The 27,828-nt window shown below is 40.5% G+C and overlaps 1 protein-coding gene, 1 long non-coding RNA gene and 1 pseudogene across 2 annotated transcripts in view; 1 reads left to right on the forward strand and 2 right to left on the reverse strand.

Moving 5' to 3' along the window:
• Nucleotides 1-7,375: 7,375 nt before the first annotated feature.
• LOC125316422 overlaps nucleotides 7,376-27,828 on the reverse strand; it is a 28,280-nt gene continuing 7,827 nt past the window's right edge. Inside the window, exons 2-5 of the long non-coding RNA XR_007199646.1 lie at nucleotides 24,326-24,330; nucleotides 17,974-17,977; nucleotides 8,585-8,590; nucleotides 7,376-7,484 (exon numbers count right to left, since the gene is read on the reverse strand). This is a non-coding gene — a long non-coding RNA (uncharacterized LOC125316422). The remainder of the gene's footprint in view (nucleotides 7,485-8,584; nucleotides 8,591-17,973; nucleotides 17,978-24,325; nucleotides 24,331-27,828) is intronic.
• On the reverse strand, nucleotides 8,755-9,405 carry LOC125316417 (annotated as a pseudogene).
• LOC125316406 (germin-like protein subfamily 1 member 7) lies at nucleotides 21,932-22,873 on the forward strand. Its single transcript, XM_048284685.1, has 2 exons — nucleotides 21,932-22,097; nucleotides 22,185-22,873. The coding sequence occupies exons 1-2, from the start codon at nucleotides 21,980-21,982 to the stop codon at nucleotides 22,736-22,738; spliced, it is 672 nt and encodes a 223-aa protein (XP_048140642.1). The 5' UTR covers nucleotides 21,932-21,979; the 3' UTR covers nucleotides 22,739-22,873.

A 27,828-nucleotide genomic window follows, 5' to 3' on the forward strand; every position in this document is an offset into this window, starting at 1 on the left:
CCAAGACCGCCGATAGTGACAAAAGTTCGACATTTCTGAGTATCGGCTGGCTATTATAGACGTTTTGTGGAAAGATTCTCCGCAATAGCCAATTCCTTGACGCGATTACCTAAGAAGGACGATGAGTCGAAATGGAAAAAGACATCTTGTTAGGCTAGACTCGGGAATATGAGTTGTGAAGAGACGTCTGACATTTGTGGATTATATAAGTTCGAACTTGTGTGGTATTCTAATGGTTTTAGTTATCGGCTTTCATTGATAATCATGAATAGTGACAAGATGGAGATTTGTAAAAAAAAAAAAAAATGCAAAAGAGAATCGGAAGTGTTATGCATAGAGTTGAACTGGTGAGTGTGCTTGGGATTTAATGATTTACTTATGAACGATAAGTCGAGATGGAAATGACATATCAATGGCTTTGGATGTGAAGTTTTAGAGTTAATTTTGGTGGGTCATGGATTTAAAATTGTGTTGGTTCCCGATTATTTTAGATATCGATTGTTGTGGGAAGGCACTAATTAATTGTTGACGTGAGGTTCGGGAAGCGAATAAGAAACGTTTGGGCAAAGGGCCAGTCGGATTAGATGATTGTAATTTCCAATTCTCAACTATCAAACTTGAGGATATAGTATAGTGACAAACAGTAGATTGGGCGATAAGTTTGGAAGGCGAGGATCTAGGCTTAAATAGTTGGAGTTTGGTGGTTAGCTTGTTTGAAAAGGTTGTGGTGATCAATAATTGCGGATTATAGGTTTAGATTGGTATGGCACCTTGATGGTTTAAGTTGTCAAATTTATTGACGGCCTTGATTGATGAGAAAATATTCGCAAGAAAGTGAGCAACGATCATTTAGACTAATGGCAAGTGTGAACGAGTGCATGTGAGAATTGTTTGGACCGCGATCGAACATGAGATTACAAATTGATCCTAGGAAATTGATCTACGAGATGTAATGGTCGCTTGTAGAGTCAGAAAGTTCGAATTGATAAGGACCGATGTGAAAGCAAGTAGTGTTTGATAAGTAGCGAAGGCGATCATGCACTACTCATGTTTAAAGTTGGTTCTCAAAGTGAAAAGTATATTTAAAAGTGCATAGTATTATATTTCAAGTAACGGACGAAAGATTGTGAGTGGGTCGAGATGTCATGAATAGTTGATACTTCTATGCCTTGTGGTTTTGGTAAAAGTCAATTTGTACCTCGGAATGTGAATCGGAGAGAGAGCTCCATGCTGTATGACAAGTGTAGCCTTGGAATGACTTGAGACCCATATGAGTTAGTTAATCGGCGACCCAATAAGGTCGTGGTGGAGTGTATCTTGTCTAAGGACTGTAACCATTGGAACTTTAGACAAACACATGGAGCGAAGACTATAGGAACGAAAAGGGAAAGTTCACAATGGCAAATTGTGAGTGGATAATATAGTGGGATTTGGTAGTTGAGTCTTTAAGTTACTAAGGTTGGTGATCACCCAGAATAAGGTTAAGATTGCGAGATGTGGCAATTAAGGAAGACACATGATCAGAGTGCGTCTTGGAAGCATATCGGGGTCACATAGTTATGTGAGTTATTAACCACAAGGGGATTACTTTTGACAAGGAAGAAATATTGGCAAACACCTATTGCAATCACTATAGTATTAGTCCAGTTAGCACGAGGATGTACCAGAATTTGGGATAGTATTATTAGTGGAATGGTGGGAAGGCTGGTATAGCGAAACACGTGATAAAATGTTAGACGTACCGGCAAGTCAAGGTACAATATTATAAGTTTAGTGGACTGCTGCAGCGGCTAGAGATTCCCAAGTGAAAATGAGAACATATCATAACAGATTTTGTGATGAAAATTGCCAAGAAGTCAAAGGGAACATGAATCAATTTGGGTTGTAGTGAGCAGATTGACGAAGTCTACTCATTTTAGAGTATTGAGAAAGGATTTTGCTCTTGACATATATATTGAACTATATGCACTACAAGTAGTTCGTCTTTATGGAGTGCCGGTAATGATCACTTCAGATTATGATTCCAAGTTCATTGCTACATTTTGGAAAAGTGTGTAGACTTCATAGGGAATGAAGCTGCAGTTTAGTACGATCTATCATCCGTAGACGGATGACCAATCTAAAAGGATAATTCGGACGCTAGGTGATATGTTGTGGGATGTGATTGCGCCTAGTAGGGGAAATGGTAACAACTTCTATTTGTTTGTTAGCTAAGAGATAGTCGATCGTTGAGTAGAGATGGCTGATTTCTGTGGTTAATTGTGGATACGATATGGCAATCGATAGCTGGATTGGACAGCAAGTTCATATGGTGAAAATTTAGGTTTGGGTTCTTGGAGTTGGATTATGTAACTTGTCTAGACAGATTGTGGATACGAGATTGTAACAGGTTGGTAATTGAGGATCATAGGCTTGAACCCGACTTGTGTATTAATGGTCGCATTGAGGTTCTAATGCGCTGATTTGAGTTAAGAATTAATACAAAACGAGTATCGTATGACAAGCAGTGAGGATGTTGTGAAACGTCGGTATCTTTATCTTTTTGAGGTCGTGTAGTGGCCTAATTTCAAGAACGAAATTTCTTAAGGAAGGGAAAGTTACGACATCCCAAAATTTCGATGTCCATAAAAAAAAGGATTCGATGAATTTTAGTCTTGAATTCTAGCTTGGTAATTAAATTTGGATTTTTGAGGATTTAAGAGACAATATTTGATTTATTTTAAGACGACAGTTAGAGAACATCGAGTTAGGATAGTCAAGCGGCCACGTCGTAGTGCTGAGACCCTTCGCGCTTGAACCTAACCTCGACCGAGCCCTAGAAGTGAAAATCCCAATTTGCCCTCGGTTTTTAGTCACTGTAGATTAATTTTACCTGTGAGCCGAATTACCGGACTACCCCTAAATATTATGCACTAGAAGATAAAAATATTTCAAATTTGACTTTGACCCATGGGACCCACCTTTCCCTTTATGTCATTTTGGCTGCCCCCATCAACTCTCTCTCTCTCTCTCTCTCTCTCTCTCTCTCTCTCTCTCTCTCTCTCTCTCTCTCCTTCTATTGACCCGCGATAGCCCCCTTCTCTTTCCTCTTCTTCCTTTTTTTTTCTAGCTGAACCCGACGCTATAGCCACTACCACCATCACCAACCACACTAGTCGCCTTAGTCCTCCCGCACCCGCGCCATCCCCATCATCGCGCTGCTGAGTTTGCTAGTCGCTACGCCACCTAGCTCGCCGGTCGCCGCCCAAAAAACCCCAATCCGAGGACCCGTGACCCTCTCCTCCCCCTTGACCGTCAACCCCGACCCATATATCGGCCCCTCTATTCGCCACCCGGCTACCACCACTAGCCCCCTTCGCTTTCGCCCACGAGCCTAGCCGAGCTCAAGATCTACGAGATCCGCTAGACCCAGATCCGACCCGCGAGCCTGCGCCATCGTCCAACCGTTTCGCTCATCGCCGCCCAGGTGCAAGCCACCTCGTTGCCCTGCCGAGCTCTGCCATCTCGAGCCCAAGCTCCGTCATCCTTTGCCTAGTCCGCGGAACTCGAGCTGGCCGAGATCTACTCGAACCCAAGTCATCGCCACCACCAGAGCCCCGGTCACGACCTCAACCATCATTAACCCAACCCGCGAGACCCACTCGCCGGGCGCCGCCTCACAAGCTCGCCGCCAAGGCCCGTGACCCACCTATTCCGAGATCCGGACCCACAAGCTATCAACCCCGCCGTCGTAAACCCATCAGCCGCCTTAGACCCCGTGAGTCACCCGCCGTGCCGAGCCCTACCCCACCTAATACTCGAGGCCCTCTAACTCGAGTCGAACCTTCAAGTCACCATGACCTAATGCCAACCCCAACCGCCGCCTCTTTGTTTCCATGCCACCGCGAGCTTCGCCCAACGCTTGTAAATCCCATTGTTGTTGTAGTCGTAGTCGATTCCGACACTCCCGAGTCGTCACCGAACGTCATTAAGTAGTGAGTTAACCCCTAACCCTCGGTCATGACGTTAATTACGTTTAGGGATAGATTAGCTCGGTTAATCAGTAAATTAATTAGTAATTGTGATCGGTTTAGATTAGTAAACCTGGTTAGGTTAAATAATCACAATTAGCTAAGTTGGACCGTGGCTAGTTGACATTAGACTGGATTGATTGACTAGTTGCAATTGTTTGATCGCGAGCGAGTGATAGGTTAGAGCCGAGTGGGCAATCGATTGTCGGATGTATATGGCTTATGTTGGCTCGACCTTATGAACCTAGTATTAATTAATTACGGTCGGGCTAATTAACTATAACTAGAGTAATTAATTATATTGGGTTAATTATTACTATTGATTGCTCGATTGGGTGATTGTTGGTTGATTGTTGTATGCACTAATTGGGTATATATATTATAAATATGAGAGTTGAGCACCCCGTATAAGATACAAAGTCCGGTGGATAACTTGTGCATTTATGTGACCACAAGTTCATCAAATTGCATATTTGAGCATGAAAATGGTCGTGGGCCGAGTCTTTGAGCACGTATGTATGAGCATTCGTCTAAATACAAAGGATAAGAACTAGCTGGTTGTCAAATGTGCTTGAGTGGTCACAAAGGTTTCCCCGACAATTTCATGCCGTATCTACCGAAATCACACGACTTGTTAGATACACGACAATTCGTGTCGTCAAGTTGATCAAATGTCGGTTGCGACTTACAATGGACCGAAGCCCTTGCAAGGATTCCTAATAGTTCCGTGCCATGTCGATCGAAATCACACGGACTATCGAAAGTCGTCGCACGAAGTAAGGGACGATGTCGGGTTCCGCCAATAGAGCACTAGCTGTCTAGTGTGCTATGCACCAACTGTCAAGGGTGTAGGCACCAACTGTCTAGTGTGCCGGGCCAAATGGCCATTAATAATCGGAATACATGTGGTGTACTATGCATGCAAGCTGTGTGGTATTATGGTTGTTTGCCTTGATTGTTGTAGCTGTTGAGTCGAGTAGAGCATTACATTACATGTGATCCAAGGCATGGTAAGCTTGCATGTGGTTGTAACATGTTGCTGCATTGTGCCTATTCTTATGATAGCTAAAGCGTAGTGTAGATTACATGCTATTGATCATTCGTCAATCTGCACTGTATGTTTAGACCACCCTAAGCAAATCAACGCCCTAGCCGAGCTTAAGCATTGACCCACCGAGATTTATATCTCACCCTGTATTTGTTAACCCTTTTTCAAGCCCTTAACCGTGGAGAAAAGGAAGTGGACATGAATCTTATTGAACTAGTTTGGGGAGTAACGTGAACCCTAACCTAATATTCTTTGTGGGTTGTAGGAAGTAGCCTGAAATGGGGCCTGTGTGTATAAATGTACTTCTTAGGGTTATCAAATAATCTTAAATGAAATAGACTTTTGTGGATGTTGATTGTTGTGTATCCTACTTTACTATCCCTGCTTTGATGTGTTGTCTAGGAGTAAATTGTTTCCGCATGTGCTTAATCGGAAGATAAAACGAAATGAGTCGATAATGTGCCTAGGACGTTATCCCTTATGACCTGAGGTGTTTAGATAGGGATATTGCGTATCCGAGGATAAGGGCATGACAAGTTTGGTTTTGCATGATCTAATGGCCACGAGGGTTGTTGTGGGCGCATTTAGACGAGTTTTGGTTTTGCCCGATCTAATGGCTGCGAGAGTTGTTGTGGGCTAGGCCAATATTTTCCTGTTTGCCAAGCCTACGACATTGAAGATTAGATATGGAATATTTTCCTATTCACGCTTAAGCTGATAGTCGAAGGGAGACCACATGAATATAAAAAGTATTTAAAATCCTTTGTCAAGGAATTTGGGACATACTTCAACACCATCGCTCACGTGCAAGCCGAATTAGGAGAGGCACGTGAAATTTTGACAATGCACATTCGCGAAAGAGATAACATTGGCTTTGATATAATGTTAAAAAATTCAACCCAAAAGCTTAAGCTAATAGGTGAAAAGAGACCACATGAATATAAAGAGCATTTAGGATCTTTTGTCATGCATGTGGGACATACTTCAACAAGGCCAATCCATGAAGTCCATCGATGGTAGGAATATCTACGGCTCCGTTTGTTTCATGATAAAATAAGTAATTTGAAAAATATTTTTTCAAAAATAATCGCATGCATGTCTTTCCACCATAGCTACGTCAAGCTATTCTATTGTCGCATAGCATGCCACGTTAAGCTATTATACTATCTTGCAGTTTGTCATGTCAACCTCTCCTGTTGAGGTGTAGCATGCACGCGTGATTTTGTTGTTGCTTAGGCTACCGAACCAGTTCTTCAACTATGAGTTGATCAGATTACTGATGTCTTCAAATTGACATCTTCTACCTTGCGTCAAGTTGGAGGGGTGTAAGACATAATTAGGGCATTTTCCTGAATTCTCCATATCTCATAGGGCATATCCCTGATTGATTGGAATCGATACCATAATATCTTCTTACTTTAAATAGTCATCTTATAATGCCTTAGGATAATGTACTCTCCATCATAACATAGAAAAGTACATAGAAACTCTATCAACTTATTTTTTGCCAATATATATATATAGCAACTCAAAAGTTGCTTTGCTCTCAATAACTAATTTCAACTTATTGTTGCAAAGTTTGGTTGACAAAAAAAAAAAAAACAGAGACGATATTCAACTCCATGACCTGATTTAAATTGCTGTTTTCACAATGGTTTTTCAGGAGCTGGAGACAACAATCTCATGAATGAGGCAAATTGGCACCAATTCTTCCTAAAATCACTTGAAACATATCTTTGAGTCTCGATTATTTGAACAACCTGGTACAGTTCCTTAACCCTTCACCAGCACTGGATGACTCATCCACACATTGGGCACTTCTCATCTGAAGCCCCATTACACTGAAGACAACCACGCGAAACCGATAAAAAAAAACGGTGAAGCTCGTACTAGTAATGCAATTCTTGTTAACAAAATCGATACTTTGTTCACTGCAGACGAAGATGTGTATCAGATCAGGACGCATAGTCCAGCTCCATAATGGTGCTGAGGTTCATCGGGGTCATGTGCTTGGTCGACCTGATCATCATCTGCTGCACGATCAGCCTGTTGGCCTTCTGAGATGGATGAAACGCATCCTAGAATGCAGAGGCCTCTATTTGGGCGTAAATTGGACAACACGGTGCACAGCTCCACGCCATTGTTTGGCTCTTGGCCACAGCATGCTATCCTTAAGGTCACAAATCCTGCCATGACCGAAAAAGATTAGAGATCATGAAATAATGGCCACATCGTTTGGTACGTGAAGTTGTTGGACCAGTCTTATTTTGTGGCATCGCGTAACTCAATTATGTTTGCAGCTATGAACACATCACTGCCCAGTTTTTGTTCAGCCCTCTCAGCATTTGGATGAGCTGGGGGTTGTACAATGCCGCAGCCCTTTGCAGCTCGGCCGAGCACCCACCATTGGTGCCTCGCATTGCAAGCTCCGCTGGGACGCAGCCCAATAGCCTGGTCCCTGTCACAAGAACCCTTCCTGGCCCTAATCTGTACAGCTATTGGAGTAATGTTTGAAATAGGGAAAAGCTAAGTCAGTCAGAGGTGTAATTATGATCTCCATAATTGTTACCGATATGTCACAACAGAGAGTTATTTCTTCAGAAGTTTAATTGCAAGAAAAGCTGAAGTCGAATTACCAATAATCGGTACTCAAAGATGAGGAACTTGACATATTGGGGCAGACGGTAATGTTGGGATCCGACGGAGTTTAGTACCAAGTAGTAGTTGTTCACGAAATCATTTTCACCCACCTTTAAGAGAACTAGTGCTTCATTTACGAGCCGCCGTGTCTGTTCCACTCCTATGAGGCCGCGTACTCTCCGCTGGTACTCTTGAAAGTACTCAAATTTTCTGAATGTCCGGATGATGTTTAGCTGCAAAATATTGGAATCCTTGTAGCATCGCAGACATTACTTTTTGTATGTCAGGAGAATTGATCACTCACAGCAAAAAACCTGACTTCAGTTAGAGGGTAAATGTGAACATGCTTGTCAATCGTTAGCTGAAGAATGAAAATGCTTTGTTCACATTTGATTCTCAGTTCATGGTCCAGCTGTGCTTGCATGAGTATACTTATGTGATCTTCATTTGAGGATGCCGATTACTTACAAATTGAACTCCTGTATCTTTGAGGATACCAATCCCAGCTGAAGCAAAGTTAGCACCCACCAGTAGTCTTCTTCCTCCAAAGGTCAGGGCTCAAGTACGGTAATGTGGGTTCTGACCTGATTTGTTCACCTGAAAAACGACGGTCAATCAGAATCATCGCACTTTAAAACAGTTGGAAAAGGAAGAGTGTAGTACTGTACAATAAACGTAAGAAACTCATCTGATTATGTCCAGTATGTTGAGGCCATTCGAGAACCGGCCGGTAGATCTGTGAGTCGGATAATCAATCCCATATGGGGGCGAGTCAGCACGAGCCATGGTCGCCAAGTAGTTGTTATTACCACTACCGATGGGCGAGTCTCCGAACACAAAGAAAGCCCTGGCCTCAATTTGGAATGCATTGTCGAACAGGATCAACACGTGCCTCCGGACAATAAAGGGATTGAAAGATGATGAGCCAGCCATTGAACTACCGAATGACTTGCAATAGATATCATCAGCAAATGACTTGCATGATTACAAAAATCGCATTACCATGCTCAGTCATACATCTGTAGCTCAAATAAACTAAGTGGTCCCTATTACTCTATATTTTGCAGGATCACTCATTACTCGTCCTTTAGTTATAAGCTGACCATATCAGATCTCTGCTACTTCTTCTCTAGGGCTTCAACAAGAGGCTTGAGCTTATGAGCAGTCAACGGCTTCTCAAGCCACACATCCAAACCGCTCCCATAAAGGCTTCCTTGTCACCTTTGGAGTCCCGCGAAGTCACTCCCACGACAATGCTCTTTACCCCTATTGCTCGCAGCTTCTTCGTTTCCTACACATGCGAACACGAGGAAGAAATCGTACTTTATATTTGCAATTGATATTGTACATATATGTGTGTCAAATATAAGATGAAATGAAGAATTAATTAATCTTTACTTAATGGCCATCCATAATGGGCAAATCCATCTCCAAGAGAATAATATCCAAAGATGAACCAGAAAGGTGAAGAGCTAATGCCTCCTTTCCATCCGTGGCAGTTTTAGTCAGGAGTTCTTTTGCTACTTTGAGCTTGCTAACAAGCATCTGACGCACTCTGCACACAAGCACGTTCATCCACAATCAACACAGATAGCTTTCCTCTCTTCGATCCAGAATTATCACTGTACTTGTCACATCCATGACGGCTCCTAGTACTGGGGCTCGCCATTGTCTCTCGTCGTTGGAGCACCTAATTAAGTAGGATGGTTGTCCTGCAAAATAAATTTGAAGGATTGAACATCATATAAGTTCAAGTTCTGCATGTGTTTCCAAACGGGAAAACAAAAAGATGAATGATCAAAAACATGGTTAATCACGATTACTTTGTTGTAAAGTTTTTAGCATGTCATATGCAAGTGAACGACAAAAAAGTAAGAAGACGAGAGTGAAAACATGGTATGTAGCCGTCTCGCGACGTGATAGTACCTATGAGAACATAACTCGAATAAGTACGATTTTCCATCGTAGGGCAAACAATTTACCCTTTTAACAATGGAAATACACTAAAAGAAAAGAGATTTCTTGCTTAGATTTTGAGTAATCCTTGGGATGTTTGATTAGTGTATTTAGACAACGTTTGGTTTTGAACGATCTAAATGCCCTGATCCAAATGTGATGGGCCTTGTAGCCTATCTCGAGAAAATTACCAAATCAGTCCTAAACTTGTTGTATGGATGTCAATTCAATCATAAATTTTTCATTTTTTGCCATTTTAATCCTAAACATTTGTATGAAATTTCAACGTGGTCCTTCTAACTAATTTTTATCGAAAATGACAGATGTGGAAATCAATTATTTCCAATCGTCCCACATCACACATTGCCAGCTTAGTGATTTCCGCAAAATAATTGAACGAAAAAACTACATTTAAATTTTATGCAAAGATTTAGAACTAAATTTACTAAATTGGAAAGTTTAGAATTGAATTGGGATCCATAAATAAGTCAAGTACTAAGTGGACATTTTTCCCCGCCTCTCTCTGATCTCCATATTCTCAATGATTGAGCTCATAACATTATATAGAAAATGTTGAAAACGTTTGATTCATTATTTTATCTCCTAAACTGACAAGGTTAAAACAAGGACCAACACAAGCAAATTCGGAGATCTATCACTCATAATTATGTCACTAAATCAAAAAGATAAGCCAAATTGCACGAAAATCCAATACCAATTATATGAATAAAACCCCAACTAGGAAACTTGCAAAGTAAGACTAAAAATTATGTTAGTTTAAATTTAAATATTTTCATCTAAGAGGTAGAAAATAATGTCTGAAATAACAGAATAAATGAAATAATAGAATAAACAGCTATACAATTCGGAAAAAAAAAAAGCCTATACAAATAAACGCCTATCCATTTCTAAATCAAAAGCATCAACAAATCAAGAACATTAATTCAGCATTGCTTCATTGCCTCCTGCACAGCAAAATTGTCCAAAAAGTCCTAAACTTATTGCATTTTTGTCAATTCAGTCCTAGACATTCTAATTTTGTTAATTGAGTCCTAAACATTTTCATGTTTTTTCAATTGAGTCCATCCGATAAATTTTAGCCATAAATTGATGACGTGAATGCCGATCGTCTTACGTGACACAAGAGGCGGGCGACGTGGACAATTTTAAATAATATGTCTTCAAAATGTCTTTATTAATTTTTGTATCATCATTTTATTTTTCCTTTTTTCTTTTCACTGTTTTGTATTCTTAAAGTGGGCAGCTAGGGCCCAGTGACCCCCGCGGGCCACATCAAGGAAAAAGAATAAAGAAAAGCAAAATAAGGAAAATAAAATAACCAATAATAAATTAAGAAAAAAATCAAAAAAATATTTAAAATGTTATTAAAATTGTCAACGTTATCGTCTGTCGGGCCACGTAGCACCCACGCCATCGATTTCCAGCCAAAATTGGCTAGATGAACTTAATTGACAAAACATGAAATGTTTTAGAATTTAATTGGCAAGATTAAATGATTTAAAACTGAATTAACCAAAATATAATAGGTTTCAACTTTTTGGACAATTTTTGCTCCTTGGCCATAGTGAATATGTTAAAAAACACAAACTTCACGTCGAGTTTTCATGCGTCGGAATATTCTAACAAGCAAATCCCTATGAATATATTGAAATGCTTTTTCCCGCTCTAAATGATCAACCTTTTCAAAAGAGCTCTCCAAAATTTCAATTTGTAGCTCATGAACGACCTTCTAAATAGAAAATTTCACAAATTCGATTCCTTCATGGTTGTTATTGCGAAAACCTCGAAATGGGTAGACCGAGACTTTTCAACAAGGTCGGCAAGGTCATCGGTTGTTGATCTCGATAAGTGTAACACCCTGAAAATTTGGGCAATCAAAATAGTGAGATCTAGTCTATGGAACGACTAGAAATTTTTAATTTGATGTCCAAGATAGGATGTTAAGAAATTAAAAATCGGAAATCAGAAATTTCCGGGACCGTTACTCGAATTGGAATAAATTCTGATTAAATGAGTAATTGCGTCTTAGAATTAGAAATTTTCATATTAATCCTCGTTCGGGCTATTTTGACTCGAGTTCGGATTAAAGAACCCTCCGTCAGGTTTCCAGATGCCCGAATTACCTAGGGTGTGAAATTACCAAAATACCCCCGGCCAAAGTGTGAAATTACGAAAATGCCCCTAGGATTTTATGAACTAACGGACAAAGACATTAATTTAGTAGACCGCACATGACCAACTCAGCCCTTAGTCATCTCTCTAGAATTCTCCCTCTCCCTCTCTGTTGCTGCACACGTACACCCACCTCCCCCATTTAACCGACTTTCTCCAACCCTTCTTCTTCCTTCATTCCTTCATTTCTCAGCGACAACCACCACTGAATACAGCTACCACGACCAACTATAACATCCACATAACTCCCTCTACACCATCGTACCGCCGTCGCACCGTCGAAGTTGCCGGAAAGCCGGCTGCTAGAAGCTTCATGAACATACCCTGTTTTTTGCCGGGATTGGGGTTGCATAGGTGGTACAGCTGCTCCGAGCTGCCGCCACCCCCACAACCACCACCTCGACCTCCAGCCATCTTCTCTGATCTTCTGTGATGCCGTTCTACCGCTTGCAGCTGCTGCGAGGTCGCCGAAAAGGCTGGAACAACCCCGAACCACAGTCTGCCCTGTTTTGACCCCTGTGATACCCGGTTCTGTGCTCAGCCCTCATCCGCTGCCATACCACCCTACTCCGCCCACCCCCGGCCACCAAACACTCCCCCAAAACCCCCTCGAACCATCCCCCACCAGCCTCGTGAAGTTCCGCCTCCGCCAGAGCCCCGAAACAGTCCCCGACCACCTCTCCAGTTTCTGCTCCTTTGTACCCGCGAAACTGCTCTGCATGGATTTTGGCTGCTGTCGACATCTGCTCCAGCCACCGTGAGCCACCACCGGCCACCACTACCTTCCTCCGACCACCTTGCACCTCCATCACCAATCCCGAAGCCACCCATAGCCCCTAGACTGCCCGGAAAAGCCCCCCAGCCGTGCCCTGCCCTATTTCTGCAAGTGGGTGCTCTGTTTTTGGGTTGGGCCGAGTCTGTTGAGCCCAAATCTGTGGACCCACGAGCTGGGCTGAGGTCCAATTAATTTGGGCACAAAATTGGGCCTTATATTAGGCCCGCGGACGCATTAAATCAAAAGTTGGGTCCGTAGTTCGAGGATTTTGGTTCGCGATCCGTTCGAGCCCCAAAGTTCGTGGCGAGGATCGCCATTGGCCTAACCTCGTGCAATTAACGGTAAGTTGACCTCTAATCCTTGGCTAGGTCGTTAATTACGTTTGGATTAGTTTAATTAGATTATTAAGGTGTTTTGGTAGATTAATTAGGGCCGGTTTAGGCTAGAGACTCAGTTTAGGTTAAATGGCCCTAATTAATTGGATTAATTTGATTGTGGCTAGATCGGACGGAATAATTGATTGGCCTTGCACGATCGCGAGTGAATAATAGGTCAAGGGTGAGCATATGATTGATTGGTGATTTAGATTTAATTGCGTACGATTGGATTGAATGTTTGTCATTGAATTATTGATCTACGCTCCATTATAATTTATGTGGATAAATTGATGAAATGCCTTGATGGATGGCTAGTTAAATTGATTGATTGGTTGGAGTTCGATCACTTGATTTATGCATGCGAGGTCGCATGGATAACATATGCATTTGTGTGATTACTCAAGAGTTTTGCTATGTGAGCATATCGCGTGAACATTTGACTAAATGCGGAATATAAATTAGCTATTTGCTGAGTATGCTTGAGTGGTCACACGATGGATTATTCCTGTCAAGTTCGTACCGTGCTAGTCGTGCTGAACCGTACGACTTGTCGGATGCACATCAATTCATGCCGTGCCGGCCGTACGGATTACACAGATTGTCGGATGCCGGTCGCAGCTTGTGACGGACCGAAGCCCCTACGGGGATTCCCGATAGTGCCGTGTCGTGCTAGTCGTACGAGTCACATGGGCTATCGGATGCCGTCGCCGGAAGTAAGGGACGAAGCCCGGTCCTGCCGATGGACACTGCCGGTCGTAGTGTAAAGTCACACCGGTCGTGTGCAATTGGACCAGATGGCCGTTAATAACCGGACCACGTGTGGTGTCTGCGTGTGTGATTGACATGACAATCATGGTTGATATGTGTGGTATATTATGTCAAATATTGCATAGTGCGTGATTTCCAACGGGTGTGCTGCATGTGATTGGAATAAGTATATATTATATGTGATTGATTGTTAGGACTCTTCGGACGAATCAACGCCTTAGCCGGGCTTAGGCGTTGACTCACGGAGGTTTTTATCTCACCCCGTGTTAACCATTTTAGGTTCACAGTGATGCAGCGACCAGTCAAGTTTGGGGTCCTGGTTGACCGGTCCTACGATATCGTGTACCGTCCGAAACCGAGTACGAATAGGACCCGGGAACTTCACATCACCACGATCCGGGAGGACGAAGGCTTGCCGCAACGTGTGGCACATATCTTCAAAGCCCGGTTCTTGGATGATGGGGTGGAAACTTGGGGCCCACTTCGTGGCTTCGAGGGGCCGCCTAATACGGTTCCATCTGTTCCGTCCCGGGTTCCGATGGAGTTTGATACGTCGGACGGTGAGATCGTAGACCCGAACACAACTCCGACCCCGACCTTGACCCGATTGAGGAAGATATCGTTGAGCCTTCTTCGGAGCGTTCATTGACCTCCGACTACGATCCTTCGCCCTTACTTTGAGGGTTCGTAGTCTTTTGGATAGGTACCGATGTGGATTTTTGGGAGTAGATGAGAATTTACCCATACTTGACCCTTATATCTTTTTGTTGGTCTTAGAGAGCCACCCCGAAGAATGGGGTTGTATGTGACTATAGCTACGTAGGGTTAATGGTCATCTGCTTTTAGTATTGTACTAACAGTTGTTCTAGTATACGACCGATGTTGTTGACTTTATTTCTATCCCTCCTGTTTTTCTTGATTTTGGAGAATTCGCATTTCCGCATGTGCGCTACATTATGGATGGTCAATAACGTACCCGAGGCGTTATCTTTTATGACCGGAGGCGTTTTGGTAGGGATGCCGCGTACTCGAGAGTCGGGGCGTGACAATAAGTTAATACCGTTGCGCCAGGAAATGGCTCCACACGATGAAATACTTTTCACCGAAGATTGGACTTCGGTTCAAAGGAATGCTCCCACCACACAACCCTCTTAACATTGTCAATGAAAACATATTTTTAGCAGTCTATTGGCAAAAACCATGTTACAAGAGCTTTGGGATCTTCGGCCAATTTCTCATCAGCTCTTTGCCATCTTTCTATCCATCTTCCTTTAACTTATGCAACCGAGAGTAAGCTCTGCCCTTGAATTTTGAAGAATTTTAAGCAAAAAGAAAGAAGTTTTTGAGATGGATTGATGATCTTTTTCTAAGAGCATCATCCCGCATTTATATTATTAGAGGAATTAATCACGTACAATTAGATGCCTAACAATGTGACAATCAAATCCCTCAAAATATGAAATCCCATTAACTAGCCCACTTATCATGGAATTTATGATATTCCATCAATTAGCCCACTAATTATGGATCTAACTCTAAAACAAATATTACAACACCCCCTCAAGTTGGCGCATGGATGTCGCACATGCCCAACTTGGACACGTGATAATCAATTCCTCGTTTGCTCACCGCCTTAGTGAATATATATACGTGGTCCGTTCCGAGAATTGAACAAATAGAGTACAAAATTCTCCTATATCAAGCTTTTCCTTGATGAAGTGTCGGTCAATTTTCATATGCTTAGTCCTATCATGCTGACAGGATTATGTGAAATACCGATAGCAGATTTACTATCAGAGTAAATCATTAATGGCTTCTAAACTCATAATCCCGGATCATCCAAAAGTTTTTGAACCCATAATAATTCACACATTCCAGAGCCATAGAGCGGAATTCAACCTCTGCGCTTGATCTAGCAACAATGTCTTGCTTTTTGCTTCACCAAGTAACTAGGTGACCTCCAACATAAGAACAATAACCTGAAGTAGATCGCATGTCATCCACTCTACTAGCCCGGTTTGTATCAATAAATGCCTCAACCTTCAAATGACCATGGTTCCGAAGCATTATACATTTACCAGGTGTGCCTTTCAAGTAACGAAGAATTCGAGTCACAACATCCATATGATTAGTATACGGATCATGCATGAATTGACTTACAAGACCGATCGCATAGGCAATATCGGGATGTCTATGAGAAAGATAGATGAGCTTTCCAACAAGCCTTTGATATCTTTTGCAATCTACCGGCTCCCCTGTCCGGGCCCGAATCTTCACATTTGAATCAAGTGGAGTATCAATAGGTTTACATCCAAGCATTCCTATCTGAGATAGAAGATCAAGTATGTATTTACGCCGACATAGGAAGATCCCATGTGAGGAGCGAGCTACTTCAATTCCAAGAAAATATCGCAGTTTTCCAAGATCTTTAATAGCAAATTCCTTTCCCAATGTGTTCTTCAATCTAACGATTTCACTAGTATCATTTCCAGTCACCACAATGTCATCCACATATACAATTAAGAAAGTTGAGAGAGAACCACTACGGCGAATGAACATGGTGTGATCACCATTACTCTGTGTGTATCCTTGAGCTCACATAGCGTTGGTGAATCCGCCAAACCAAGCCCGAGGTGATTGTTTAAGCCCATATAGAGAACGTTTGAGGTGACAAACCTTTCCGGGAGTAGTGCTATCTGCAAAACCCGATGGAATGTTCATGTAAACCTCCTCACCAAGTTCTCCGTGAAGAAATACATTCTTCATGTCCAATTGTTGAAGGTCCCATCCATAACGTGTGACACATGATATAAGAATTCTTACCGCATTCATCTTCGCTACGGGGGTAAACGTCTATTGATAATCAACACCTGCAGTTGAGTGAATCCCTGGGCCACTAGTCGAGCGTTGTACCTATCCACAGTTCCATCAGCTTTTTGCTTAACCGCATAGATCCATTTGCACCCCTTTGTTTTCTTCCCAAGAAGGAAGGACACCAAATTCCAAGTATGATTTTTCTTCAAAGCCTCTATTTCCTCTAGCATGGCATCTTTCCATTTTTTTTTGTTGAGTAGCAACCTGCCAAGTATTAGGAATAGACACAGAGTCTAAAGAAGAAACGAACGACAAATATGATAGAGAAAGAACAGAATATGAAGTATATTCATCGATAGGATATCGAGGCTTACCAATACAAGACCGTTTACCTTTACGGAGAGCAATTGGGGTTGTTTCATCCTCAATATTGTTATCAACGATAGGACTAGGCTTCGACAGTGTTGTATTGGATTCTGGTATTGCCTATGAAGACTCACCGGGGGGATTACCGGGCATAGCAACCTATTTACGAGAATAAACATGTGAATAATCTCTTTGAATAGGTGAGACCTCTTCTGGGGGTATCCTTTGATTCACAATAGGCTCCTCCATGCGCTCTGTTGATAATGGCACCAACGACTTAGGGAATGGTTCAATAAATGTCAAACTAGATATCTCGGAGAGTGGATTATCAAAAACAGCTTTAGAGTCATTAAAGATAACATCTTTGGAGACATAAAACATACGAGTGGATGGATGATAGCACCTATAACCTTTTTGGAAAGAGGAATAACCTAAGAAAATGCACTTAAGACTCCTAGGAGACAATTTATTTTTCACCTGATAATCTCTAACAAAACAAACAGACCCAAAGATTTTTGGTGGGAGGATAAATGTATTTTTCTCGGTTAACACGGAAATTGGTCTTCTATTTTGTAGAACCCTGGATGGCATACCATTAATTAAGTAGGCAACTGTAAGAACAGGTTCACTCCAGTAGGATGGTGGGGCATGCATTTGAAATAAAAGAGAATGTGGAACTTCAAGAAGATGTCTATTCTCTCGCTTTGCCACACCATTTTGTGTAGGGGTATCCACACAACTAGTTTGGTGAAGAATACCATGCTCTCATAAAAAAATTTGAAAGGAAGAGGCACAATATTCTCTACCATTATCCGTTCGAAGAGCCTTAATGGTAGCATTAAACTAGGTCTGAATTATTTTGAAAAAGGTTTTGAAGGCATCAAAAGCATCACTTTTATGTCTAAGTAAAAAGACCCAAGTTGCTTTACCGGAATCATCAATAAAGGTCACAAGCCAATCATACCCAGTAATAGATTTAATAGGGGAGGGACCCCAAATATTAGAATGAACCAAATCAAATGAAACAAGACTTCTGTTATTTGACTATGGATAAATAGTTCTAGTCCGCTTAGAATAAGCACAAGTATCACGAGAAAACCGATGATCTTTAACTTGATTCTTTAAACTAGGAAAACATGAATAGAGTGTATGAAGTGGTGGATGCCCCAAACGTCGATGCCATTGTCGCAGAGAAGAAACAACAGCCGAACCGGAATCTGCAGTGCTAGCCTAGATAGGTGCTGTCGGTGATCTATCTAGCCGATAAAGTCCATCACGTACACTACCACCGCCAATCTTCACCCCCGTCACCAAGTCCCGAAAGACACAATATGTAGGATAAAAGATTACTTTGCAATTGAGATCTCGAGTAAGACTACTAATTGAAAGTAATTGATTTGGAAATTTAGGAACATGAAGAACCGAAGATAATATCAAGGATGGAGTGCAAGAAATTGATCCCGTTCTTGATATAAGAGAAAAAGATCCAGCGGTTATCCTAACTTCGTCTTGTCCGGAACATGGTTTATATGATTCAAACCGATCCGAACATCCTGTCATGTGATCAGAAGCTCCCGAATCTATGATCCAAGGAGATGAATGGGGAGATATACCCGAAAAAGGATGAGTGGTAGAAGAAATGGCAGATGCACTAGATGCCACATGAAAGGAATTAGGATCCTTCAAATTAATTATATCCCGGATAATTTGCTGCATCTCCTCTTTGGTGACAAAATTCCCAATATCAGTAGGACTTGCGGACTCGGAACTTACTGGTCTAACCACCTCGACTTCATGAGCTTGTGAACAACCCTTATTCACGCCTTTGCCCTTACCGATTCCTAGTGGTTTTCCATGAAGTTTCCAACATCGCTTTACGAGATGATAAGGTTTACCATAATAATCACAGCGAAAAGATGACTTATCTGTTGATAGTGGGATATGAACTTGAGAGGATCTCAACGTGAAAGACATGATAAGAGCTAAACGGTCGGGAGCAGGAGCAGGAGTCATAGAATACAAGGGCTGCTGTTTGTCTTCCTTATGGACCAAGGCATAGGCCTGCTGAAGAGTAGGAAGAGGATCTTTTTGCAAAATGTTTTGACGCACGATATCAAATTCCGGATTCAAACCCATAAGAAATTGATTTACACGTTTCTTATCTTCTTTTTGTTAAAGTCGAACAACGACATCCGCAGCAAGTCCCTCATAAGTATCATCATAAACCTTCAGCTCTTAACGCAAAGTACGTAGCTCTGAAAAATAAACACTAACGGACATACCTTCCTGTTGAAGTTCTTGGATCTTCTTCATCAATTCATAAATCTGAACATCATTTCCTATCTCGGAATAGGTATCCTTAACCGATACCCAAATATCCCACGCTGTATGCATAAAAACATATTGTTTACGAATACCATCAATCATATGATTCAAAAGAAATGCCTTTATAAAGGCATCTTCAGCCAACCATCTTAAGAGGGCCGTCGGAGGAGTAGTACGTCTTGGTTTCTCCCCCGTGAGAAAACCAGTACATTCTCCCGATGCAATACTGATCATCATAGATTGTGACCAAAGTAGGTAATTAAGGCCATCAAACCGAACCGAACTGGTGGGGAAGAGAATTTTTTCATATTTCCGCCCAGTTTCCGAAGTAAGAGAATCGACCTTATCACCAGAATTTTCTGACATCACTACTAAATGACAATAACTCGAGATGGAAGAAAAAAAAAGATTATGATTTGATTAGATCATAAAAAGTGACCTCTATTTAGGCCGAGGTTAGGCCAAAACAACAAAAGAGAGTGATATTAACTAAGAGAGTTGCGGGCTTCGGCAAAGAGATGTGATGAAAGATGTGGTGATAGTGATGATACAACAACGGAGAAGGTGGTTTAAGGTGGGAACCAGGAAACTAGCTCTGATACCATGAAGAATTTTATGCAAAAACAAAGAAGTTCTTGGAAAGGATTGATAATGTTTTTCTTAGAGCATCATCCATATTTATGTTTTTAGAGGAATCAATCACGTACAATAAGATCCCTAACAATGTGACGATCAAATCCCTCAAAATATGAAATCTCATTAACTAGCCCACTAATCATGGAATTTATGATATTCCATCAATCAGCCCACTAATTATGGATCTAACTCTAGAACAAATATTACAACAAATTTATACCTCACCAATTCCACCTCCCGATTCTCGGGAATATCCATGTATTCACTAGTGAGCCAATCCATAAATGTGGGAATATCTACATCCAACTTGAGCTTCCCCTGGACCCCTGCCGCCAATGGCCACGGTCACCTAATCATAACTTCAATCCCAAGGCTCATCCCGTGGTCATAACCTCCACATCGTCCACCTCATCAATTCCTCCAACTGCCGCCATGCCAATCCTTTTAGCGATTCTGGCTAAGGGCATCATCGTTGTCACCCTCTTCCTAGCAGCCAAATCCACGAGCTGCGCATCGACTTCAGAAATCATCTCCTTGCCTGTTCCCATACAAATCAAACTCCACTCCATAGGTCGGGTGATGCCTCTTCCAAACTAGCCGAGTGAGCTCTTCGAACAATTGTCTAGGGGCATTACTAGCCGCGGCACCACTTCTTTGGTGGCCTAACTCCCCGAAAAAGCAACAACTTTAGGTCAATTCCATATTCCTCCCTAAACATTTTTTATCAAAAAAAAGACCCAACTTTAGGTCCAGTCCTAATTATGCCCTATACATTTTCTATAAAAAAAAAATCCCAATTTTCGGTCCAATCTCAAATCTGCCCTGAATTTCAATTTTTAGACAAAAAAATATCACCAACTTTAACTTTACTCCTATATCTGCACCCATTAGCCCTCCGTCAAAAAATGGTCCTTAGCTGTCTCTAATTTTCACATCAAAGAACGATTTCATATTGGAGACGATTTCCACGTCGCCTTGCTGACATTGATTTTCCATTGACGTGGAAATATCAGGTCAAATAACTAATGGCGATTTGACACTAGATTAAAAGTTTGTGACTTTTTTTGAAAAAAAAAAAAAACTCCTTGATTTCATATCAAATAATGGTTGCGTTTTGGAGATAATTTTTCATTTTACCTTGTTGATGTGGATTTATTATAGACGTGGAAATGCCACTTCAAACAACTAATGATAATTTCTGGATATATGGTTAAGGAGACAGATTTGAGGCTAAATACAAAGTTTGTGTCTTTTATAGACAAAAAAACGCTTTGGGGCGGATCTTGGAATAGAGTTAAAATTGATTTTTTTTTTTTATAAGAGAAAGTTGGGGGTAGAATTGGGACTGGGGGTAGAATTAGGACTAGACCTATAATTGGAGGATTTGTTTAGACAAAAATAAACTTTAAGGCAGAATTAAAACTTGACCTAAAGTTGATTTTTTTTATATATTAAAAGAAGTTTGGGATAGAATTAAGACTGAGCCTAAGTTGACATTTTTTAGTGCCCTTTACGGGTTTCCTCCTTGGACCGGATGGCTGAGCAAGCATATTTAGGAGTCCTTCATACAACTGCCTCCATGATCCGTCGAGATGAAGATGCCTATGGAAGGCGTTCTTCTGAAATCTAGATTACTCAAAATCATTTTCGGACATTGGACCTCGCACAAGAAATGCTCTTCACTTGGTAACCTTCTTTGAGATGTGCAAAAAAGTTGTCAAAGAAATGAAGAAAAGGTACAAGGATGGAAACTTCATCAAAGACCATTTCCATATTAGGTGATGTGCATTCTTCAGGCACGAGGAGACCAAATCAAACGGATCGCCAAGTCGTCCTAGTTGTTATAGAGTAATACATCAATGGACTTGAGAAGGGGAAAATAGATAAAACCTCTGAAGACTTGGTAATCTGCAGGGAAACTTTCTGAACAAACTGTAAACCGGGTCAAACAGTTTCATCTATAAAGAGAGATCATGTTGCCATGCAACTCCTCACTCCTCCCTCAAGCAATACTAGTCTGTGCAAGGATTAGAGCTTGAGATCAAGGCCCTAAATCCTATCCACAAACACAATGAAGTTTCTTCCAGTTAGCTTTCTCATATTGGCTTTGGCAGCTGCCGCTGCTTTCGCTTATGACCCGAGTCCTCTTCAGGACATATGCGTGGCCACCAATGACCTCAACGCTGGAGGTTGGTCCTCCATTCTTGCACTGTTCATGTCTTTCAATTCTGCCTTATGATGTCCAAACTATAACGCCAATTCTTTTTCTTATGCAGTATTTGTGAATGGAAAGTTCTGCAAGGACCCGAAACAAGCCACGGCTGATGATTTCCTCTTTATGGGGTTCAGGAATCCTGGAAACACATCGAATCCGCTTGGATCAAAAGTCACACCGGCTTTTGTCGACCAATTTCCGGGACTCAACACTCTTGGAATATCCATGGCTCGCATCGACTTTGCTCCCGGCGGCCTAAATCCTCCCCACACTCACCCCCGCGGCACTGAGGTTCTGGTCGTGGTGGAGGGTACCCTACTTGTTGGCTTCGTCACATCCAACCAATTAAACAACACCCTCTTCACCAAAGTCTTGTACAAGGGCGACGTGTTTGTGTTCCCTATTGGTCTCATTCACTTTCAGTTGAATATCGGAAACACCTATGCGCTGGCCTTTGCCGGTCTAAGCAGCCAGAACCCGGGAGTCATTACCATTGCTAATGCCGTCTTCGGAGCGAAGCCACCCATTTCTGCTGATGTGCTCACCAAGGCCTTCCAAGTGGACAAGAAGGTTGTTGACTACCTCCAGGCACAGTTTTGGTACGACAACAACTAAAAGAATCTACGACCAACATAAGTTACACGGAGTGATTGAATCATGACTTACAAGATTAACCTTGCTTCCATAAGTGGTTGCCATACACATAATTAAACTATGTACTCTTGTATGACCGATTCGAATAAAAGATTGTTACCCTTCTCTCTCTTTCAAGAGTTCAAGTTTGATAAATTACAGCAGCTGACATTTCTCACTTTATCACCGACGTACTAAATTCTGCAGATAACTTGTCGTTTTCATTAGTAACGCCAAAAGAAAAATCTTTCCTGTAGTCATTTTCCATCTACAGTCGTAACTCGTAACTGGGCTGGAAATTATTTCCCAAGAACGTGGTCGCACATAAATACAGTTTATAAGTGTGTATGCATCTCAGTAGGACAAAGTCAAAATGTCGAGTAAGATATAGCATAGATCTATTTCCAGAAGCAATCAATGTTATAAACCATGTATGGATATAGCGGGTAAATGCAGAGACACGAATGCGGCACTTGCTATGCTCTTAATTTGACCATTTCCAACGGACCTTATGGCTATTGCACGGAACAAATTTTGAGACGTATCAAGGTTCGGAGGAAAATTTGTGGATGACATACCAAGGAGAGCCAGCAGATAAAACAGAACTAATCCTAACGACCTGGTCTCGACCCCAAAGGAGTACTCAAGATTGTCAAAGTGACTCGATTAGGTTCGGTTCTCACCGTAACTCAATGTCATAAGTCTCGACTATTCCCTCCATTGGTATTATTTCTCCTTGCTCCAGTTGCATGGAAGCTCAGAGCCGGGAAAATTCAAAAAGACACCACGCAAAGCGATGAAGTTCCTGCGTATTTCCTTTCAAATAGCTTCAACTGGTCCAGGTTACTTCACTAAAAGGACTCACTGAGGTTTTGTATGTAGGAAAAATTAACATAAATTTGCAAACCCCCGGGGTCTGGTTGTTGTGACTAACATTTCATGGAGTTAGGTGAAGTGCAAAATCAAATAATCGACCCCAAAGGCCATTGGACCAGGCATGTTTGAACCTTCCTCAAGTGAAACCTAGTGAGGGAATTTATTAATTATGAGAAGGTGTCAGATAGCTATTACAGAAAACAAACATGGTCAGATCATATTACTTGAAATTCCATTTCAAGACTTGGCCTAAATGAATTTAGTCCCCGGTCATTGCACCACTACATGGAGGTTGGTGTTCATTTCTTAATCTGAGGAACAGGAAATCAACGGACGCGTGCTTGTAGTTGTTGTGGAATGACTCGTCCATTGTGTTTAAAACTAAACGTTATAATGTTTGTTCTAGAGTTAGTTCCACAATTAGTGGGCTAATTGATGGAATATAATAAATTCCATGATTAGGGGCTAGTTAATGGGATTTCGTATTTTGAGGGATTTGATTGTCACGTTGTTAGGGATCTTATTGTGCATGATTGATTCTCCTATTAATATAAATACGGGATGATGCTCTAGAAAAGATCATCAATCCATTCCAAAAAACTTCTTTCTTTTTGCATAAAATTCTACATGGTATCAGAGCTAGTTTTCTGGTTCCCATCTTAAACTTCTCCATTGTTGTACCATCACCATCACCACATCTTTCACTACATCTCTTTGCCGAAGCCTACAACTCTCTTAGTTGGTCTCACTCTCTTTTATTTTTTGGCCTAACCTCAGCCTCAATAGAGGTCACTTTTATGATCTAATCAGATCATAATCTTTTTTTTTTCTTCCATCTCGAGTTATTGTCATTTAGCAGTGATGTCGAAAAATTCTGGTGATAAGGTCGATTCTCTTACTTCTAAAACCAGGCGAAAATATGAAAAAATTCTCTTCCCCGCCCGTTCGGTTCGGTTTGATGGCCTTAATTACCTACTTTGGTCACAATCTATGATGATCAGTATTGCATCGGGAGAATGTACTGGTTTTCTCACGGGGGAGAAACCAAGACCTACTACTCCTCCGACGGCCGTCTCGAGATGGTTGATTGAAGATGCCTCTGTAAAGGCATTTCTTTTTTATCATATGATTGATGGTATTCGTAAACAATATGTTTTTATGCAGACAGCATGGGATATTTGGGTATCAGTTAAGGATACCTATTCTGAGATAGGAAATGATGTTTAGATTTATGAATTGATGAAAAAGATCTAGGAACCTCGACAAGGAGGTATGAATTGATGAAAAAGATCTAGGAACCTCGATAGGAAATTCTACATGTAGCCGTTTCGCGACGTGATAGTACCTATGAGAACATAACTCAAATAAGTAGGATTTTCCATCTTAGGGCAAACAATTTACCCTTTTAACAATGGAAATACACTAAATAAAAGGAATTTCTTGCTTAGATTTTGAGTAATCCTTGGGATGTTTGATTAGTGCATTTAGACAACATTTGGTTTTGAAAGATCTAAATGCCCCGATCCAAATGTGCTGGGCCTAGTGGCCTATCTCGGGAAAATTACCAAATTAGTCTTAAACTTGTTGTATGGATGTCAATTCAGTCATAAATTTTTTAATTTTTGCCACTTTAATCCTAAACATTTGTATGAAATTTCAACGTAGTCCTTCTAACTAATTTTTATCGAAGATGACTGACCTGGAAATCAATTATTTCCGATCGTCCCACATAACACGTTGCCAGCATAGTGATTTTCGCAAAATAATTGAACGAAAAAATTACATTTAAATTTTATGCAAAGATTTAGAACTAAATTTGTCAAATTGGAAAGTTTAGAATTGAATTGGGATCCATAAATAAGTCAAGTACTAAGTGGACATTTTTCCCCGCCTATCTCTGATCTCCATATTCTCAATGATTGAGATCATAACATTATATAGAAAATGTTGAAAACGTTTGATTCATTATTTTATCTCCTAAACTGACAAGGATGAAACAAGGACCAACACAAGCAAAATGAGTGAAACATGCACGCACAAATAAACAAGCTTAAAGGCGCAAATTCGGAGATCTATCACTCATAATTATGTCACTAAATCAAAAAGATAAGCCGAATTGCACGAAAATCCAATACCAATTATATGAATAAAACCCTAACTAGGAAACTTGCAAAGTAAGACTAAAAATTATGTTAGTTTAAATTTAAATATTTTCATCTAAGAGGTAGAAAATAATGTCTGAAATAACAGAATAAATGAAATAATAGAATAAACACCTATACAATTCGCACAAAAAAAAAAAAAAAGCCTATACAAATAAACGCCTATCCATTTCTAAATCAAAAGCATCAACAAATCAAGAACATTAATTCAACATTGCTTCATTCCCTCCTGCACAGCAAAATTGTCCAAAAAGTCCTAAACTTATTGCATTTTTGTCAATCCAGTCCTAGACATTCTAATTTTGTTATATGAGTCCTAAACATTTTCACGTTTTTTTTCAATTGAGTCCATCCGATAAATTTTAGCCTGAAATTGATGACGTGAATGCCGACCATCCTATGTGGCACAGCAGTCGGGCGACGTGGACAATTTTAAACAATATGTCTTCAAAATGTCTTTATTTATTTTTATATCATCATTTTATTTTTCCTTTTTTCTTTTCATTGTTTTGTATTCTTAAAGTGGCCAACTAGGGCCCCGTGACCCCTGCGGGCCACAACAAGGAAAAAAATAAAGAAAAGCAAAAAAAAAGAAACATAAAATAACCAATAATAAATTAAGAAAAAAATAAAAAAATATTTAAAATGTTATTAAAAATTTTCAACGTTATCATCTGTCGGGCCATGTAGCACCCACGCCATCAATTTCCAGCCAAAATTGGCCGGATGGACTCAAGTAGCAAAACGTGAAAAGTTTTAGGACTTAATTGGCAAAATTAAATGATTTAAAACTGAATTAACCAAAGTATAATAGGTTTTAGACTTTTTGGACAATTTTTGCTCCTTGGCCATAGTGAATATGTTAAAAAACACAAACTTCACGTCGAGTTTTCATGCGTCGGAATATTCTAACGAGCAAATCCCTATGAATATATTGAAATGCTTTTTCCGGCTCTAAATGATCAACCTTTTCAAAAGAGCTCTCCAAATTTTCAATTTGTAGCTCATGAACGACCTTCTAAATAGAAATTTTCATAAATTCGATTCCTTCATGGTTGTTATTGTGAAAACCTCGAAATGGGTAGACCGAAACTTTTCAACAAGGTCAGCAAGGTCATCGGTTGTTGATCTTGCCTATCCATTTCTAAATCAAAAGCATCAACAAATCAAGAACATTAATTCAACATTGCTTCATTGCCTCCTGCACAACAAAATTGTCCAAAAAGTCCTAAACTTATTGCATTTTTGTCAATTCAGTCATAGACATTCTAATTTTGTTAATTGAGTCCTAAACATTTTCACGTTTTTTTCAATTGAGTTCATCCGATAAATTTTAGCCAGAAATTGATGACGTGAATGCCGACCGTCCTACGTGGCACACAAGAGTCCCGACATGGACAATTTTAAACAATATGTCTTCAAAATGTCTTTATTTATTTTTGTATCAACATTTTTTTTCCTTTTTTCTTTTCATTGTTTTGTATTCTTAAAGTGGCCAACTAGGGTCCGGTGACCCCCGCGGGCCACAGCAAGGAAAAAAAAATAAAGAAAAGCAAAAAAAAAAAAAGAAACATAAAATAACCAATAATAAATTAAGAAAAAAATCAAAAAAATATTTAAAATGTTATTAAAAATTGTCAACATTATCGTCCGTCGGGCCACGTAGCACCCACGCCATCGATTTCTAGCCAAAATTAGCCAAATAGACTCAATTAGCAAAACGTGAAAAGTTTTAGGACTTAATTAACAAAATTAAATGATTTAAAACTGAATTAGCCAAAGTATAATAGGTTTCAGACTTTTTGGACAATTTTTGCTCCTTGGCCATAGTGAATATGTTAAAAAACACAAACTTCACGTCGAGTTTTCATGCATCGGAATATTCTAACAAGCAAATCCCTGTGAATATATTGAAATGCTTCTTCCGGCTCTAAATGATCAACCTTTTCAAAAGAGCTCTCCAAATTTTCAATTTGTAGCTCATGGACAACCTTCTAAATAGAAAATTTCATAAATTCAATTCCTTCATGGTTG

This window comes from Rhodamnia argentea, chromosome 1 (genome assembly GCF_020921035.1).
Source record: "Rhodamnia argentea isolate NSW1041297 chromosome 1, ASM2092103v1, whole genome shotgun sequence".
Classification (NCBI taxonomy): domain Eukaryota; kingdom Viridiplantae; phylum Streptophyta; class Magnoliopsida; order Myrtales; family Myrtaceae; genus Rhodamnia; species Rhodamnia argentea.

Bases quoted from the DNA above. Each gene is read 5' to 3' on its own strand.
- LOC125316406 (XM_048284685.1), top strand. From the start codon at position 21,980: ATGAAGTTTCTTCCAGTTAGCTTTCTCATATTGGCTTTGGCAGCTGCC. The intron at 22,098-22,184 runs GTTGGTCCTCCA...TTTCTTATGCAG, and splicing joins CAATGACCTCAACGCTGGAG to TATTTGTGAATGGAAAGTTC.